Source organism: Acanthaster planci, linkage group LG11, assembly GCF_054643075.1.
Source record: "Acanthaster planci isolate LZ-2023a linkage group LG11, COTS_SCS, whole genome shotgun sequence".
NCBI lineage: Eukaryota > Metazoa > Echinodermata > Asteroidea > Valvatida > Acanthasteridae > Acanthaster > Acanthaster planci.
The window spans coordinates 1,508,463-1,525,495 of NC_141787.1; the positions used below are offsets into that span (position 1 = coordinate 1,508,463).

The following is a 17,033-nucleotide window of genomic DNA, read 5'->3' on the forward strand; positions in this document are numbered from 1 at the left end:
GATCTCCATTGGGCATCATGCAATTTTCCAGCCCAGCTATGCTTGTATGGGGGGGGAGGATTGTTCAAACTTCTGGTAATGGGAACAAAACGGTATTATGTTGGCATTATGTTGCGCGCGTAATTCTCAAGTTACCAAACTCACTAGGTCTACATCAAGTGTCGATTTTTATGATAAGTACGAGTGCATATTAGCCGCCAGATAGTAAGATGTTAGATGTTTTCCAAACAGCATTACAGCCGCGGCAAAATGGGGGGGGGGCGGGGTACACTGACCTGTATAGTGGCTTTCTTTAGGTTTCATAGAGATTGGTCGGAAAAATTGGGAAACAACTTGACTGAAAAGTTAGGAGCAAAGAACTGGTACTTGCCTGAAAATATAATTATACATATTCATAATTTGTATTTCTTTAATGGGTTTATAACAATAACCGAAAAGGCACAATTTACGACTTCCGTAGACACCACTTATAATTAAAACCTAATTAGAAAATTGCTGGTATTCATTCCCAACACAACTGCGAGTCGTTCAAGTGGGACTGTATTATTATCAAAAAAAAATTTCAAATGTGCAATTGAAAATGGCCCAGCGGTGGTTATAAATTTGGTGCCGGTTCGTGCGAATCCTTACTCGCGGTCTGCCGTCTGTGGAACAACCTCGCCATGACTCGCTGGATCGTGACACTACTGCTCGGGGTCTGCGTGACAGTTGTCCTCGCTAGCGATACAGGTGCAGATGATGGTATGTGTCCTATATAGATCGCTATCGTGTTGCCCGAATTGTAAACTATTAGGCTAAGAGCGGCACATTTTGTGTAAATATGGTCCCTTGGTGCCATATTTCTCTTCAATGTGTACGTTAATTTTGTTCCATCACTTTTAAGCAGCGCTGTATTTTCATAGGCCTGATTAATAGTCCTGTATTGTGCTGTTTTGGTCGTTGTTGGATTTTTTTTTACTTTGAGTTGAATTATTCTTTTGCTTTTTTACTGACGGTCAGTCATACTTTATAACCACCGCTCATCTTGTAGGCAAAACATGACTGTGACATGCAAAAGAGCATTCCCCGTAACAGCGTTTTTACAAGAAACAAAAACTTCCGATTGTCTTGCACAGAAACGAGAATTTTTTACTGGTAACCTGCTTTCACACCTGCTTATTCTGCTCACTGTTTCAGATAAAGTCCACATTGACGATGCAACCTGTCAGGCCCTTGCGAATCAAGTGAAGGCCGAAAGGTGAGTCAGTCTTCCCTCTGAGCGAACTGGTATCATTTAAAGATCGCTGGCTTGTTTCGATTTCAAATCATTCTTTCGAAAGGTATCATAATCTCGGTTCACATTCTAACGATTAAACCAAGAGAAGAAGCTATTACCCTCTTCCACTAAGTACTCTGGGTTGTGGCCGTTTAAAAGAAGCATTTTCTACACACATCCTTCGATGAAATGGTCACCAGTTGCCTTACAGAAAGAGTGGCGGGCCAACGGGTAGACTTTGATCCGACAACTCGCCGATCCTTTGAGGATCTGGGACCGTAAACTTTGTTCCACAGTTTCCAAATTGATTTCACTTAACAGAGGAAGACGATGGCCTTGGTCTAGAACGGGACCCAAACATTATTTCTGTCAGCCGACTCTGGAGAAGAAAAAAGAGGCTTATTGCAACTGTAAAGTTGTACCGAGGAAGCGAGACGATGGCGACCAATCAGGTGTGTCCTACCACTGAGAATCTGAACAATGAGTTAAAGAATTTCATCTCAAAGCGCTATCCATTTTGTTGATTTTGAGATAATGCACGATTATTATCTGCTAAAATAAGGAAAATAATAACAAAATGTTTTCATATCCAAAAATACAAGTCGGAATTCAATACACGAGATCTCAATTAACAGATATTTTTTAACTCATATTTTTCAAAAATTGTGGATCTGAGTTTTGAGATGAAACCCTTCAGTTGTAACTGGCGCTGTGTAGCCGCCTTGGAAACGTTTGATGACAGTAAACACAACGGTTCGTATCAAGTTGTTGTTTTTGCGTCATGTTTATAGGCCAGTATAAGAACATGATCAAAACAACGCGACATTAAGAAAAGGACAAATGTATTTGCTACCGCAAAGTGCCTCAAAAGTCTCCCACATACTAATATTAACTCAAGAGAGAAACGTGGTATGGCTTGCGTGCATCATTCACGAGCACAGTGCTTGTGTTTCGGACAACCAATTTTCAATTGATTGTGCACAAAAGTGCATATCAGTGCTTCTTATTTGTGAGGCCGTCATTTTGGTTGTATTGGAGAGACTGTACCCTCGTTATCCTGTCATCAGCGCCATACATTGCAAAGCACTAACCGTGTTGGACACTGTCTTTTTCGGGCCTTTTTACATTCGGTTGAATTGTGCGCCTTTGTCCTATAAATATCCTTAAAAATAAATAAATAAATAAAAACTTGCACAAGAGAAGCATTGACGGGCCATCGGCGTGCGACAATGTCTTCTTAACTGTGCGTCGTAGACATGTAAATTTTCTATGTTAATGAGATACCTCTCGGGGAAAGGGCCGTTTCGCAAAAAAAGTTTACCAAATTTTTCTCCCCTTTATTAATCAAAATAACAACTTTTAAATTCCGGATGTTCGTTTTGAAACGTACAATTTTCCAATATCACTAATAAAAAAAATGTATCATGGGCCCTTTAAAACCTACCACTCACGTAAAGACATTCGTAATAAGTACATCTATATAGTTTCCATTTTATCCGACAGCGGATTTTGTTTTTACGGTAATATTATTGACGACGACAATAGTCCAAGCTCTCGAGCGTCTGCACCAGGGATAAGTTTTAAATTTTTTTTGCCCACTGGCATCTTGGAAACAGGAACAAGGTTGCGAGCATCTATGTCTGATTTCCATAAAGTTAGTGTTAAAATGGTAGCATTACACGAACGGAAAATCTTTATGGGCGTTAGAGAGAGTTTAGCAAGGTGGCAATGTCCAAAGAACTGTTGGTGATTTGATCCCGACTCTTTTGAAAAGTTAACGGTCTTCTGCGAGAAATGCGCAAAAGGTAAAATGAAACTGGTATGTTGCTCTTTCTGCAGAGTTTCTCAAGCCTGAGAAGGCCGGCAGTTTCCTCGAATCCTCCATCGGGAAGCGAGACTTCAATCACGAGTGCTGCAAAGAGGGATGCTACTGGGAAGAGGTTGAGGAGCAGTGTCATTAGATGCTGCGAGTCCGTGACCAGACCCAGCCCAAAAGAGACAATCTGGTTTCATTTTGACTTCCTTAAGTAAAGCATAATTTCAGGTTTTAATAAATGAATAAAGACTAATATGTGGGGGAAGCTCTCGCTGAGATGTACCGATTGAAGCTAAATGAATGGTTTTGTTTTGCCACCCAAAAAACAGAAATGTAGGATGATCCACAAATACAGAAAGTTTTAATGAAAAGCTTTTATTTTTTCTTCCTTTCGTAATGCTTTAACTCGTAAAGCATCGCATTTTAAGAGTATTTTGCGGTTATGGGAAATTAATTATATTTTGTACAAGTTTTGATACAGCTGCTGCAAATTGTACAGTATACTGAGAATAAATAAATACTTCAACTGTGACCAGAACCTGTAGTAGTTGTTGTGAATTCATTATGTTTGTGAAATCCTGGAGACTGAAAGAAAGTCCTGGCCAAAAGTCAACAAAAACCAACAAAAACCGGCAACTGGAATTTTCAGAAAACTTTTTCTCAACTGCTAAAAACAGCAAAGTAACACGCTGTGGTTTCACACTGAGGTCTGCATTTAGTGATGAAGTCAGACAAAATCTTATTAAAAAAAATCAGTAGAGAGAATGAGAAACAGACGTCGGTATGATATTTGGTATCTGTTCAACATCTATTTAATAGGATATTTACATACTATACGTTTTCTTCAAAATACAGTGGTAATATTTCTATGTCATATGTTGCTACTTTAAGTTTTTGATGTTTCCAGTGTGTGTAATATGGATCCAATCTCGCAAAGCAGTTCATCAGAGGAAATCCGCTTTAGTAAAACTTATAACATACTAAGCAAACTTGGGAAACTTAGAAATAGTGGTGCTATGGACAAATCATCAGCTTCCTGGGAAAGCAACTGCAGGTAATTATATATGCGCATAAATCAACAAATGCCCTTTGAATGCTGGTGTTGTTGCCCTCAAAAGTCCACGCTCAAACACGAAGCAATAAAATATACATGATTTCTTGCTTTGATAAGAAAGCAAATGACTAAATCCTTTCAAATTTCTTCAACAACACTAGCAGCCTGCGGGCACAGATCAACTTATTTTTTAGCGTATAAAAAGGTCAGAAGCACACTTCTCAGCATATGCAATAAAGGATGGAATTACTTGGGGTGTTACAACTTTCCAAACGATGCCGGTTTGAGGGAATGTTTCTAGCGGAATGGATGGTTTAATCTTGACACTGCTAAACGTGACTCTACAGTACTGTACACACATAAACATCAATTCATTTCAACTGATAATAATTGAAACAGTTTTTTTAGGGGCGGGGCCTGCTTAACTAATTTAAATGACATCACTCTTATTACTGAGATCTCTCCTTTGGGGGCTGGCCTTAAATGAGTTCTGAGGGATAATTCCCCAAACTGGCCAATTCTGAGCAATGACCATTAATTTGTCGAGGGGTGGTCAGTTTTACATGGAGCACAAAGGTTAAATTTTACGCATTGGCCGTGGGTAGTAATTGACCAGCGGCTGACCAATGGTTGCTGGTCAAACCTGTCCACAGATGCACAGTGACTCTAATAGGGACTGATTTAAACTGGCATGTTAACCATTAAATAAAATTCTCCAGGCTTTTTAATTTCACATTCTTGTCAGCACTTTATTTTCTTCTTTAACCAGAATTCGCCCCGAGTTGAAGTGCGCCCCCAAGTGGCAAGAGAAAGACAGATGGTTGTAAGTTTTCCAAGCGGTTACATTAAAGAATAAATTCATTACGTGTACTCAGCGTGCTCCGTATCAAATGCACCATTGATCTCCATTGTAAACGTGCGCCTTTGCGGTGAGTACCAAAAAAAACGCCCTCTTTTGTTCCGCTCGGAGCAGATGCTATTCCACGAGAGTGTCTCAATACACCTAAACAGTGCTTAAAACTTGCAGTCTGAAAATGTTCAAAGACTAAGTCGCAAATGAACCCCAATGACTAAATTGTTTATAACTGAAGTTCAGAATCCGGGTAAGTGTAATGCTGTGATTGAACATTGTTATTAACAGATTTTTAAATTTATGAATAGTCATTCTTTTTGGTTCTACTTTTCGGGGAAAATTTATATAATACAGTACATATTTCTGGCAAAATTTGTCCAAACTGGGTTCAGATCACAGGATCGACACATTTACATGATTCCAACCAAATTGTGACAAAGACTACCGTGTTCGTGTACATGGACGATACACTGGCATTATCTAACAATAACGTGGCGCTCACAATTCTACTGTGTAAATTCTTGATTCCCTCAGACTCATGTCCGAACTTGGAACTTGCCTGCTTTGGTAATGTACTTGACTCCCTTGAAGGGCTTGTATTTCTGGAAAGAAAGTGGGAGATTTGAGGAAGGTTAGCAGGGACGGATCCAGGATTTTATACCGGGGGAGCGAGGCCGGGAAATTTTTCTTTGTATGGGGGAGGATACTAATTGCTGTTGTCACCACTGATGAAAGTTATTTGCTCTCTTTTTGTCCTTAACCACACACAAGTGAGACCCTTACATGGTTCATGCTTTTAACCATTACCAGCCAGGGACTCCGAAATCGGAGGCGTATGGTTTATATGCATGGCCGGGGTCTCCGAACTCGGACAAAGGAAACAGGGCCCTGTAACAAAAGACTATACTCCAAACAAAAGACCAGGCTGCAGGGCATTACCGGCATTTTTCACTCTCAAAAGTGGTGATAATCCAGCGTTGTTTTGAAACCGTATAGCAGGGTTTGGGGCATTGAGAGCGAGCGGATTACCACCGGGGACAAAAGCGCTCCACCACCGCAGCGATGGGCCACACAGCACCGCTGCACGCTAATCTGGCCCCTATTAAGAAGAGGTCAGCAGTGCACTGAGCCAGGTTTGTGAACAAAAGACAGTTGTATAACACCACACAATCTGGGCTCTGTTTACAAGGCTGCAGGCCTGGCTGAAATACTCGGGCGTCAATGAAGGTCACCTGTCAACTTAGAGTAGTGCCTAAAGATTACTTCATGCGGCTATAAACGACCGTTAAATGGAATGATGAATTTTTGAAGGATTTTGAAAATGGAAAAAATGATAGTCATGCCGGCACAGCATTATCAACGTTGAAAAATTTTCAACAGGGAAAGAAGTCTTGTTCATCTCTTAAATCTTGCTAAATCATGGCTGGAGATACTCCTGGATGTGAGAAGCTATGATATTGATCATAATGTACAATTGTGTGTGTTATTGCAACTGTTTTTGTATATGGTTTGTTCATCAACAATCTGCCAGTTGGTGCAACTGAATATTTGGATATTCAATCAAATTGAAGGTCGAATATTCGAATAGTGAATTATTCGAATTGACTCAGCCCTAAGTCAATGGTATGTTGTTATGCACTTACCTCTCCATACATATCAAGTCGGTTGACTTTCACCCCGGATATGGCTAGTGTGCTGATGCTGAATTGCACATTGATGGTGGGGTTGGCCTCGGGGGGCGGGGCACCGCTCTGTAGGGACACCGTACCCTTGATGCTGGGCAGGCGCTGGGGGTTGATCTTGCCCACCTCCCAGGAGAGCGTCTTGTTGACCGGATCAAAGCTGTAGCTGCCCTGGGTCGGGGTCAGGTTCATGTTCAGGACCTGCTTGGGCATGTCCGAGGTGATCATCACATTCTCAACCTGCCAAAAAGTATCGGAATCAACCATTGCTGACTCTGGAAATCAGAGGATCTGATGTTTCAATTCTAGGCCCTCTGTTTGTATTTCTAAACCCTAACCCCCTGAATATTTTGGCTAGAACCGCACCAGCGGCTTTGATTTGCATCAGTTTCAAAGTTTACTGCCGAGGGAAACCAGATCAAACAGGCCAACCAACACCTCTGGCCAGACAGCCTTTAGGTTTGTGGTCCACCACAGGATCTTCCAGTGGCATTGTTACATGGGATTACCTCCTAGTGTATAAACCACTGCAAATTTATTTATAATTGGCCAGTGCAGCAAAGTCCAACACACTTTCACACCATTGCACTTTACGGGTAGTCAAGTGAACAGTGGAGACAAGTAGACTTAAAGATGGCTTGGGTTCCAAACCAGGGGCATCGGTTCTTTACTGGACTTGACCTCAGCGAGTGACTAAGGTTGGGACATTTACAGGTTTAAAGATTTAACGGAAAAAAGTTCCAAATCTATTTACAGATTTTTCTAAACGTTTAAACGGAACCGCCCTTTTAGAGGTTTGACGTTTTGATTGACGCAATCCGCTGTTCATTTTTAGTGTCAACGATGCCTGTTATACACTGTTTTTTCCCCCGTTCGGCATCCATGTGCTTTTTCAGAAAAAGAGTGGATTCAAAAACAACAAGCATTGCTTGTTTTAAATGCCCTGATATCAATCTAAATTTTTACATTGGTGGGACCATATAACTATGAACTACATAATTATGCAGATATGAAAACACCGAGATATGTGGCGGCGGACTCAATCAAGTATTGGCTAAACGTTTAAATCGTATGGCAAGGTTTTATGAACATTTTTCAAATTAAACGTAAATTCCGACTCTTACCAGTGACACAAACAGGAAAGTCGAAGCCCTCAAATTTCTCTACAAATACCCCCTAGATTTTTAACACTTCTACTACTCACAGTCTTTCCCATTGTCTGCTTCGGACCAATGGTCAGGTCAAACCGTCCTGAGCTGTCCCGGAAGGAGATGTTAGGCTTGATGTAGACTGGAATGGCAGTCAAGCTATGAAGGGGGGGAATCAATTGGTTTTTAATCCTTTAATCGGATTTTAAATCCTTTAATCGTAAGTTATTCCATCGGTGATCTTTGGAGTCCGTGGAATCTCACTCTGAAAAATTTCACAAATCTTTTATTATGATTCTTTTCGCAGTGAAAGCCACTTGCCCAGCTCAAGGCGATTGGAAATCTTTTACGCAGATTCGGATATCTTTTATGCAGATTCAGACAATCTTTACTGTTTGCACATCCCTGATGGTGATTCAGTTTGATGCATTCTGGTGTGGGTAAGACACATTCAGCCAAATTCAGCAAACTAAACTGTGCCTACCTTGAAGCTCCTATATGATAGGTCAACAGCTGGAAGTTGCCGTCGGGCGGAACAAAGGACAACACTCGCTCTGACTGAGGGGACAAAAACCAGATACCAGTCTAGTTTTATAGGCCATGAAAAATTCAAATATGGACGGTGCAGATAGAGGTCATGTCAACTTCCATTTTCTTAGACAGAGCTATATGAAAATCAAAAACTTGCCACTGATATCATTGGTTAATGAACATATCCCGCACAAGGTTATATTTTCGGACAAAGACGCTGACTTTTTGGAACAAGATACCACGGTCATAGTCCTTTAAAAAGTTGGACTTTACACATGCCAACCCTTGGTGGTCGTTTGTTGAACATCTGCGCTGAATTTCTTACTTCATCGCTAGAACATGTTTGCACATCCTCTATATTATGGACTAAGGAAATCTCTGGACATTTACAGGTCATCCCGCGTGAAGTGGTTAAATTTTTTTTTTAATTCCACTTTGTAGCTGGAAGTAGAACTTACCTCCCAACGTTTGAATCGGACACAGGGGTGGAAGCTGACATCGTCCAGCAAGCGATGGTTGACAAACGACATGGTGAGGTCGGGCATACCAGACAGTTTGACGCAGCATTCTATATGGCCTTGGATTTCAGCAAACACGACCGAACCCTGTGAGAATAAAGAACAGGCCACCAAAATAGATCACTCCCATTTGATTTGGAATCCTGTTTGAGTTACGCACTGCAGAATCTGAGAGAAATTGATTCAACATTTGTTTCAAACAGATTTGATTGTGATCAGTCATTTGAAAATTTACGCTGCTTCGACGGTGCTCTTCACACAAAAAGATACAAAAAACGTTTGTCATTAAAAATGCACTGTTTTATCATTATTCTTGCTACAACTCTTCAAATTGAAATGTCGCCCATTTTTCTTGGCGAACAGGGTTTCTGGCTTGCACTTGACTGTTCCCAAGTTGGAAACAGCTTGTCAAATACATTATCAGGTGTTCCGGGGACATTCTCAGTTGGGATGAGCGCTAACCACAAATTGGGCCGTTCACTGGGCACTCACACTCTTATCAATGATGCAGTCCACCTCCTCAATGACGTCAAAGTACGCTTCGTTGTTGGTGTACTTGACCCCGCTACGTCTCCAGGGGACGTTGGAAAGTTGGCCACTGGGTAACGTGTCCGAGACACTAGATGATACAAACAAATTTTACTTACAAATCGTTGCTACTTTTATGAATAGCTTCTTTTAGCCCCTAAAGTTCCGAAATCTCTGATTTCAGTATCATTTTTTACATGCCACAAGGGTTAAGAGTGAATTCTACAAAACCAAACCAATGCTATGTTCTTTAAACTTCCACAGAATGCGAACCACAAGTACCATGCTCAGTGATAATGGCTGAAATTATCCAGTCCTCAAACCATCAAAATCCTACAAAACCAGCTGCTGGATTGAAGATGAAGAAGTCTAAATCCCACTCACTTAGAGCTGCCGGTGACAGTGTTGACTACAGTCCTCAGGATGTTGGGTGGTTTGATTAGCTCCTTCAGGACGTTGGATTCTGTGGCCAGTGGGAAACCACTGTCTAGCATCTCTTCAAGAAGCTGTGTAATGCAAGGCATAACCATGCCACTCACAGATTAGCTCCCTGTATACTTTCATGCTCAGAGCTACACTCAACACAGTCGGAGTCCAGACTGTGCTGGAACCCAATAATCTTTTTTTTTCATACATGTACATGAGCAAACCTAAAAACTCAGGACAATTACATAATGTAATTGCCTTTTTAAGGATAAATAAAGGATTTTGAATTGAATTGAAGTGTATTGGTTTAACCCTAATCCTGACATCATCAGAACACTGTACAACCATGGCACCAGGGCCCAATTTCTTGCAAACCCCTTGGCAAGAATGACTGCTTAACAATTTCATGAGTTAAGCAAAAATAGACTGGGGAACCAGTCTAGAATAGCATTCAATGCAAGGGTGCGTGTCTGGTTGGTAACCTTTCTCTATTAAGCAACTAAATTCAGCACTCAGTAAATTTCTCCATCACTGGTATTGCTGGGAGGATTTCATACGTACTTGAGAAGTTAATTTCAGTTCTGCCTTGGAAGATGACCAAAAAGAACGTCCCACAGTTGAATAATGAAGTCAACGTTTATCTTCTTATAAATTAGCTCCAAAGGGGCTTGCTACAGTTTTTGAGTACAAATTACAGCACAGAGGATTTGTCTTACCTCGTACACTACCACATAGTGCTCTTTAATGGTGCTCTCTGTGCATTCGCCAAAGTACTCGCTGAAAGTGTCAAAGATCCTGTGAAGGAACTCAATGACAAAGAGTGGAGGAACTGCAGAAAAAAAAACCCAACAAAAAACAGTTTTTATTGTTAATGATTAACCCTCCTTCCGCTGTAACAGTCAGTGACATTTCAAGATTCCATTCACTTTCCCCTGCCACACTTTCTACACAGGCCAGTCACCAATCGTCAGATCACCGATCTGGTTGGTACTCTGCCCAGTCAAATTTTGTTAACAGACAAAAGCAGGCAACTGGTAGACAAAGCTGGCTTGTCCGTCATCAACAGTCAGCACACAGCTTTATCAAGTTAGTCACGTTAACGGTCATGGCCAATCGATTCTGCTTTACAGAGCCAGGGACTCTGAACAGCTACAAAGTTACTTGACTGATTTTAGCAGAGAAAACAACTTTGTCCAGAATTAATGTTTGCATATGAGCGATGATTGGACAGAGGAGTGCGGTTTTCAGGTCATATACATGTGACATGAAATCTGACACTAAGCACTTCACAGCATTGTGAACATTTCATTGCATAAGGTGAAGTTCTTGGCACAAGACACTATCGATGGTTAACTCACCTCTGGCATCACATTGGGGTCCCAAATCAAAAAAAAAGGACAGAGAACTGTGGCAAAACAAATGGACAGATTGAGCTAAGACATTCTAGGCCATTCTAGGCAGACGCATCAGCATGATAGTTGATGGAAGAGTTCCATATACGGACACCGCTTGACACCTTGCGCACAGACCTTAGGAAACTGGTCTGAAACATTCTAAGTGTTTTCTAAGTAAACGACTTGGTTTTTTCCCACCTAAATTGAACTTTTCTGGACATGTTTTTGCTTTCTGACAGCTAAAAGGTCACAGTAGGGAATAATTACTGGCTTCCGTATACGGAACTCTTCCCAAGTTGAACGTGATGCTCACCTTCGTTCTGCACCACAGCGACGAAGAAGAGTTGATTTCTGTAGATACTAATGAGATAGTGATGTGGGGTGGGGATCACGGCTGGAACATCGTCATGGCAACTGACCTGCATAGATTTAGACACAACCAAATCAAACCTTATCAGACAGGAAGTTCAGATAACATGCACTCTATCTCGGGATCTCTTTAAAATCTGCCCTATAATGGCCTCATTTATGTTTATTCAAATTTCAACTTTTTTCTCTATTATTGTACTTAGGCCTAGTATGAGTATTTGTTAAAGTCTTATTGAGATATTGATCAAAAATTTGACTGGAAAAAATTGTATTAACATTCACACTATTGTGATTCAAATCTCTTCACATTTTGACCATTCTAAGTGGTACAGAAATTTTGTAAATACCATGAGGCCATATGATTATGCAAACTCTGTACATTGAGGAGAAAATTTTGGTTGCAATTTTTGTGTGTTTGCCGTTAGGGCCGGTGACCATTTAGACCTGGTTTGAAAAGGCCCCCCCCCCCGTAAGCTCGCCCTGTTGCAAAAACCCCTTTCATACCGGCCTGGCTACCGGCCTGGCTACCGGCCTGGCTACCGGCCTGGCTACCCACCTGGCTACCGGCCTGGCCACCGGCCTGGGATGCTGGACTGGTTGTTGATCTTGAACTTCTCCATCCTGGGGTCTATTGTTTGCAAGTACTGGTACATGTAATCTATCCCAGAAGGAACCTGCTTGTGGTTTTTAATCCTTCAGCTCTATACATTGTTTACACTAATCCGCTTAGACCCCTATTCATCTGTGGAAGCATGGTGGGGGAAGCCTTCCATCAGGGACTTTGAAATGCCGATGTGCAGACAGGCCTGATACCGGGCTGGAGTAGCCTGAATACCGGGCAGGCATTATACAGGGCAGGCTACCAGGGAGCCCTTTTCAAACCGGGTCTAAATGGTCACCGGCCCTTACCTTGTTCTGGGCTTCAAAGAAGTAGTCACACACTGAACGGCCAATGACACTTTTCCAGTGTTTCTCCATAAAAACATCCCTGGAATTCATGTTGAAAGAAACATAACCTTTAGACATTGATACAGGACGGAAAAGGGCATACTAGAAAGTGTAACTTACATGACTTTAATAGGTAGACACCCCAACTATAGCATCAGTCCCAACTATTGGAACTGTCCCAACTACAGTTCGGACTGGCCCTATAGTTACTATTGGCCAGCCCAACTGTAGCACAAACTGACAGAAGTTCAGTGTGTGCATCATAACATATGCATCTTGTTTACACCATCAATATGTGCTTTTAGAAAAAGTTTTCCTACAGCTTCAGTGCCATAAATTAGATGAATTATGTCAGGAGTGAACTGCATAAAGTTGGAGAGGGTTGGGAAATTTTCTACAGAGATTGGCCACCAATAGTTAGGTCAACCCAACTGCAGCACTATAGTTGGGACTGATGCTACAGTTGGGACTGATGCTATAGTTGAGACTGATGCTATAGTTGAGACTGATGCTATAGTTGGGACTGATGCTATAGTTGGGACTGATGCTAGAGTGGGGACTGATGCTATAGTTGGGACTGATGCTAGAGTGGGGACTGATGCTATAGTTGGGACTGATGCTAGAGTGGGGACTGATGCTATAGTTGGGACTGATGCTAGAGTGGGGACTGATGCTATAGTTGGGACTGATGCTAGAGTTGGGACTGATGCTATAGTTGGGACTGATGCTAGAGTGGGGACTGATGCTATAGTTGGGACTGATGCTAGAGTGGGGACTGATGCTATAGTTGGGACTGATGCTAGAGTTGGGACTGATGCTATAGTTGGGACTGATGCTAGAGTGGGGACTGATGCTATAGTTGGGACAGATGCTATAGTTGGGACTGATGCTAGAGTGGGGACTGATGCTATAGTTGGGACTGATGCTAGAGTGGGGACTGATGCTAGAGTTGGGACTGATGCTATAGTTGGGACTGATGCTAGAGTGGGGACCGATGCTATAGTTGGGACTGATGCTAGAGTGGGGACTGATGCTATAGTTGGGACAGATGCTATAGTTGGGACTGATGCTAGAGTGGGGACTGATGCTATAGTTGGGACTGATGCTAGAGTGGGGACTGATGCTATAGTTGGGACTGATGCTAGAGTGGGGACTGATGCTATAGTTGGGACTGATGCTATAGTTGGGACTGATACTAGAGTGGGGACTGATGCTATAGTTGGGACTGATGCTAGAGTGGGGACTGATGCTATAGTTGGGACTGATGCTATAGTTGGGACAGATGCTATAGTTGGGACTGATGCTATAGATGGGACATAACATAAACAACACAGGGTCATGCTATTTAGCGTCAACAAAGCGTCAGAAAGATATTCAAACATACTTATGCAAGGTTTTTTTAATTTATAATATTAGTTAGGTTCCTACATATCAAATTCAATGTATCTTATCTATCTGAAATTTCGGGCCTGTTTGTGCTGCCCGACTGGTCGCCATCTTTGTTTTTGCATGGATGGTGTGGTGGCTCCCTTACAGCACAAAAATTTTGTGTTTTCCTGCGAGAATCCGGAAGCAATTTTTGGTTTCCCTTACACAGTTGCAGAAGTTGCCTTCTCTACAATATGATAAAACCAATTTTAAATCTGCAGAGGGTATTTTCATATTGTTGACACTTTGTTGAAGCTACTTGTATGTGTTGACGCTTGTTGACAGTAAATAACATGACCAACAAAGCAAGGCCTTTAGGCTGTGATGATCAAGATGGCACACTGAGCATTCATATGCTATAATGTGCATCAAACACTCATGCCATGGGTTGTTTACTTCATGATCATGTTCACTGTATTTTGGTACAAATGTTTGCACTAGACTATGATTATATGCAGATATGGCTGGCATTTTGAGCGCATGAACATGATTTTGAAGCATAAACATTGTGATCTAATCCTGCTATTTTGCTACAATGCTAGGCTTGAGTTGAGGAAGTAGCTCTTATACCCCAAAATATATAAAACAGACAAATGCCTAGGCGCAGGCTATGACAATATCATGCCCGGGCCCCGGTCTATGTATATCCCATGCCATGTCAACACCACCACTGGCCACGGGATCCCTCGCCACCACTGCACTGGCCACGTACGTACAGACGTAGGTGGTAGGCCTAGATAAGTTTAATAGGCATAACGTTATACACATTCAATCACAACCACATTCTGCAGTATTTTTGGTCGGTAATAAAGTGTGATCTGAATCATTCCAAAAGGAAGAATACAACTTACCCAGAATTATTAATCATAAATAAGCTATGAATCATTTTGTTATCTTATTTAACTCTTGCAGGGCCGAGGAAAATACAGTTCTGTAGAGAAATTGATGTTCTCCTCCCCGTCAGCAAAATTAGTAGTTATGCAGATGAAGCATAGAGCATGGCAGAGGTCAATTTCTAGTCTCGTACTATGTGCTGAAACTTTTAATTGAATAATAAAAAATAAAGATAAAAATCCTTTAATATTGATTGTTCGTTTATTTCATCCAAGACTGAAAATAAAATAAGGCACAAAATGACAAAACAAGTCCTATTAATAAATACAGTAAATTAATGACAAGAATGATAAGAAATATAGCCATCAATGGAGGGCGCTCTTAGCCCGTGAAAAGACGAAAGTCACCAAGATGGCGACATCCGGGGGTCCCGGAGTGGACTGGATCGCCGTCCAAAAATGCCTTGTTTCTGCTTCGCAATCGGGTTTTAGAAGCGGAGATGTATCTCTGCTTGTAGATGCAATTATAGAGAGGTATGTTCGCTTATATTGGTTGTGAATGCAGGCTAAAACACTGCAAAATTTAAAGAATAAGTTGGACTTGTCTCGTGCCGCATAACGAATCCATGCGTGCGTTTCGAATGCTGTGCGCTCAGCTCAGGAAAAACACCCAACATGGCCGAGACTAAGGTCGAGCGGTCTGTTCTTGACACGGGTTTCTTGTTCTCGCGCTCGAACGGCGGGAACACGACTCAAGAACACTGTTCTCGGAACAGGATCACACACCACCTCCCCGTCAGGGTTTTACAGGAACACACGGAAAAACCCATGAGATTTTGATTTTTGAATAGCTGCAAAAAGTGGAGAGGTGGCTTCCAAAGCCATAGACCATGTAGACAATGGAAAGTTTTGCAACATTAACATTAATTATTTTCCCAAACACAGACATGAATGTTCCTGTTTATATAGAAAAGAATTCAACCCATCCAAACCTTAACTCTCAAGTAACGTACATGGACGCTGCCATGTTGCATGTCGTTTGTTTCTACCCGGCGTTCAAGCGGCTGACCCACGAACAACAAATTGAACTGTTCGTGAGCATATGGGAACAAGCCGCCCGAACTCAGCCTAAGATTCACCATGTTCACTGGTGTTTTAATGTAATATATGCTTTGTCCTTCTATTTCTGCAGTGGTGACGACATCCTGAATCATGATGATAAATATGAAAACTTTTATTCCTGTTTTGTGGCCCTGTCTGCCCACTACATCACAGAGCATTCAACATTGTGTAAGTCAAAAATAGTCAAGTTAATTTATTTCATCGACTTTAGAATTTGTTGTTGAAGAAAAAAGTTAAAATGCATTTTGTTTATTTCAGGTTTTTGAGTGGAGGCCGTTAGAGCCTAAATTGCTTGTCACCTCACAGTCTCTCTTTGCAGATTCAATGTAGCCTAGGCTAAGTCCCAAACAACCCTTGAAAAACAGGTTAGGCCCTGGGCTTTTCTGTTAGGCCTAACTTGAAGTCACCAAATTTAAATTTTTTTTATTTGAACCCTTAATTTTGTTATCTTAAGTATTGAACGACAAGATTATTCCGAAAATTGTGTTTTATCTTTTTGTTCAGATGGCATCTGTCTTATATTTCATCTTTTCCATTTGTATCAAATAATTTCTAAGCAAGACTTCTTGATATAAATTCTTTTCGTACCCAAATTGTTGATTCTCATAATGCATTTCATATGCTTTCTGGGTGAGGCCTGTAGTAACAACAGGTGAACTTTTAACTTTCGATTTTTACCTTGTATTTCTTGTTGTCTTCCTAGCCCCTGCTGCTGCACTTTTCTCAAATTTCATAATTTTCTGCCCAATTTTTGGACCCAAAATACATGTTAATTTCAGCTTTCTACGTGTTTTTTTTTCTTTTTTAAACAACCCAGTATCCAAGTCCATTGTCGGCCGCGTGGTCTCGTCCTGTCACACACTCATGGACCTGTGCCTGCAGCGGATGCTCAAGTACAAGCTGGCGTGCTCAGTCTCACAGGTAGCCCAGAAACCCATTGGGGCTGCAGGAGGAAGGGTTTGGCTAATTAGTGAAAGGGGTGGGGTGTGAAAATTAGAATGGTTTAACCCCCTGAGGAATGTGCACAGATCCAGAACAAAGTATACCAGGAGAACTGAAGTTCTGAGCCAAAAACTGCCAATGTATTTCCTGTTTCTTTCAAAATTAATTAACCCTAACCCCCTAGGC

General features: G+C 41.5%; 3 protein-coding genes across 5 annotated transcripts in view; 2 read left to right on the top strand and 1 right to left on the bottom strand.

Moving 5' to 3' along the window:
- The first annotated feature begins 585 nt into the window (after window positions 1-585).
- LOC110975777 (uncharacterized) lies at window positions 586-3,609 on the top strand. The gene is made up of 4 exons (XM_022228553.2): window positions 586-741; window positions 1,177-1,237; window positions 1,577-1,707; window positions 3,095-3,609. Exons 1-4 carry the CDS (start codon window positions 663-665, stop codon window positions 3,214-3,216), a joined length of 393 nt encoding a protein of 130 aa, XP_022084245.1. The 5' UTR covers window positions 586-662; the 3' UTR covers window positions 3,217-3,609.
- Window positions 3,610-3,860: 251 nt separating this feature from the next.
- LOC110975841 (AP-3 complex subunit mu-1-like) lies at window positions 3,861-14,942 on the bottom strand. Its single transcript, XM_022228674.2, has 11 exons — window positions 14,802-14,942; window positions 12,484-12,562; window positions 11,519-11,624; window positions 10,528-10,640; window positions 9,770-9,891; window positions 9,350-9,476; window positions 8,798-8,944; window positions 8,293-8,366; window positions 7,865-7,967; window positions 6,622-6,900; window positions 3,861-5,580 (listed from the first exon to the last, which is right to left on the bottom strand). The coding sequence occupies exons 1-11, from the start codon at window positions 14,834-14,836 to the stop codon at window positions 5,515-5,517; spliced, it is 1,251 nt and encodes a 416-aa protein (XP_022084366.1). The 5' UTR covers window positions 14,837-14,942; the 3' UTR covers window positions 3,861-5,514.
- Window positions 14,943-15,186: 244 nt separating this feature from the next.
- ubr4 (ubiquitin protein ligase E3 component n-recognin 4) overlaps window positions 15,187-17,033 on the top strand; it is a 71,178-nt gene continuing 69,331 nt past the window's right edge. For all 3 annotated transcript variants that reach the window (XM_022228524.2, XM_022228525.2, XM_087143195.1), the window contains exons 1-3: window positions 15,187-15,317; window positions 15,976-16,073; window positions 16,723-16,826. In XM_022228524.2, the coding sequence (XP_022084216.2) occupies window positions 15,196-15,317; window positions 15,976-16,073; window positions 16,723-16,826 (324 nt within the window). In that variant the 5' untranslated portion in view covers window positions 15,187-15,195. The remainder of the gene's footprint in view (window positions 15,318-15,975; window positions 16,074-16,722; window positions 16,827-17,033) is intronic.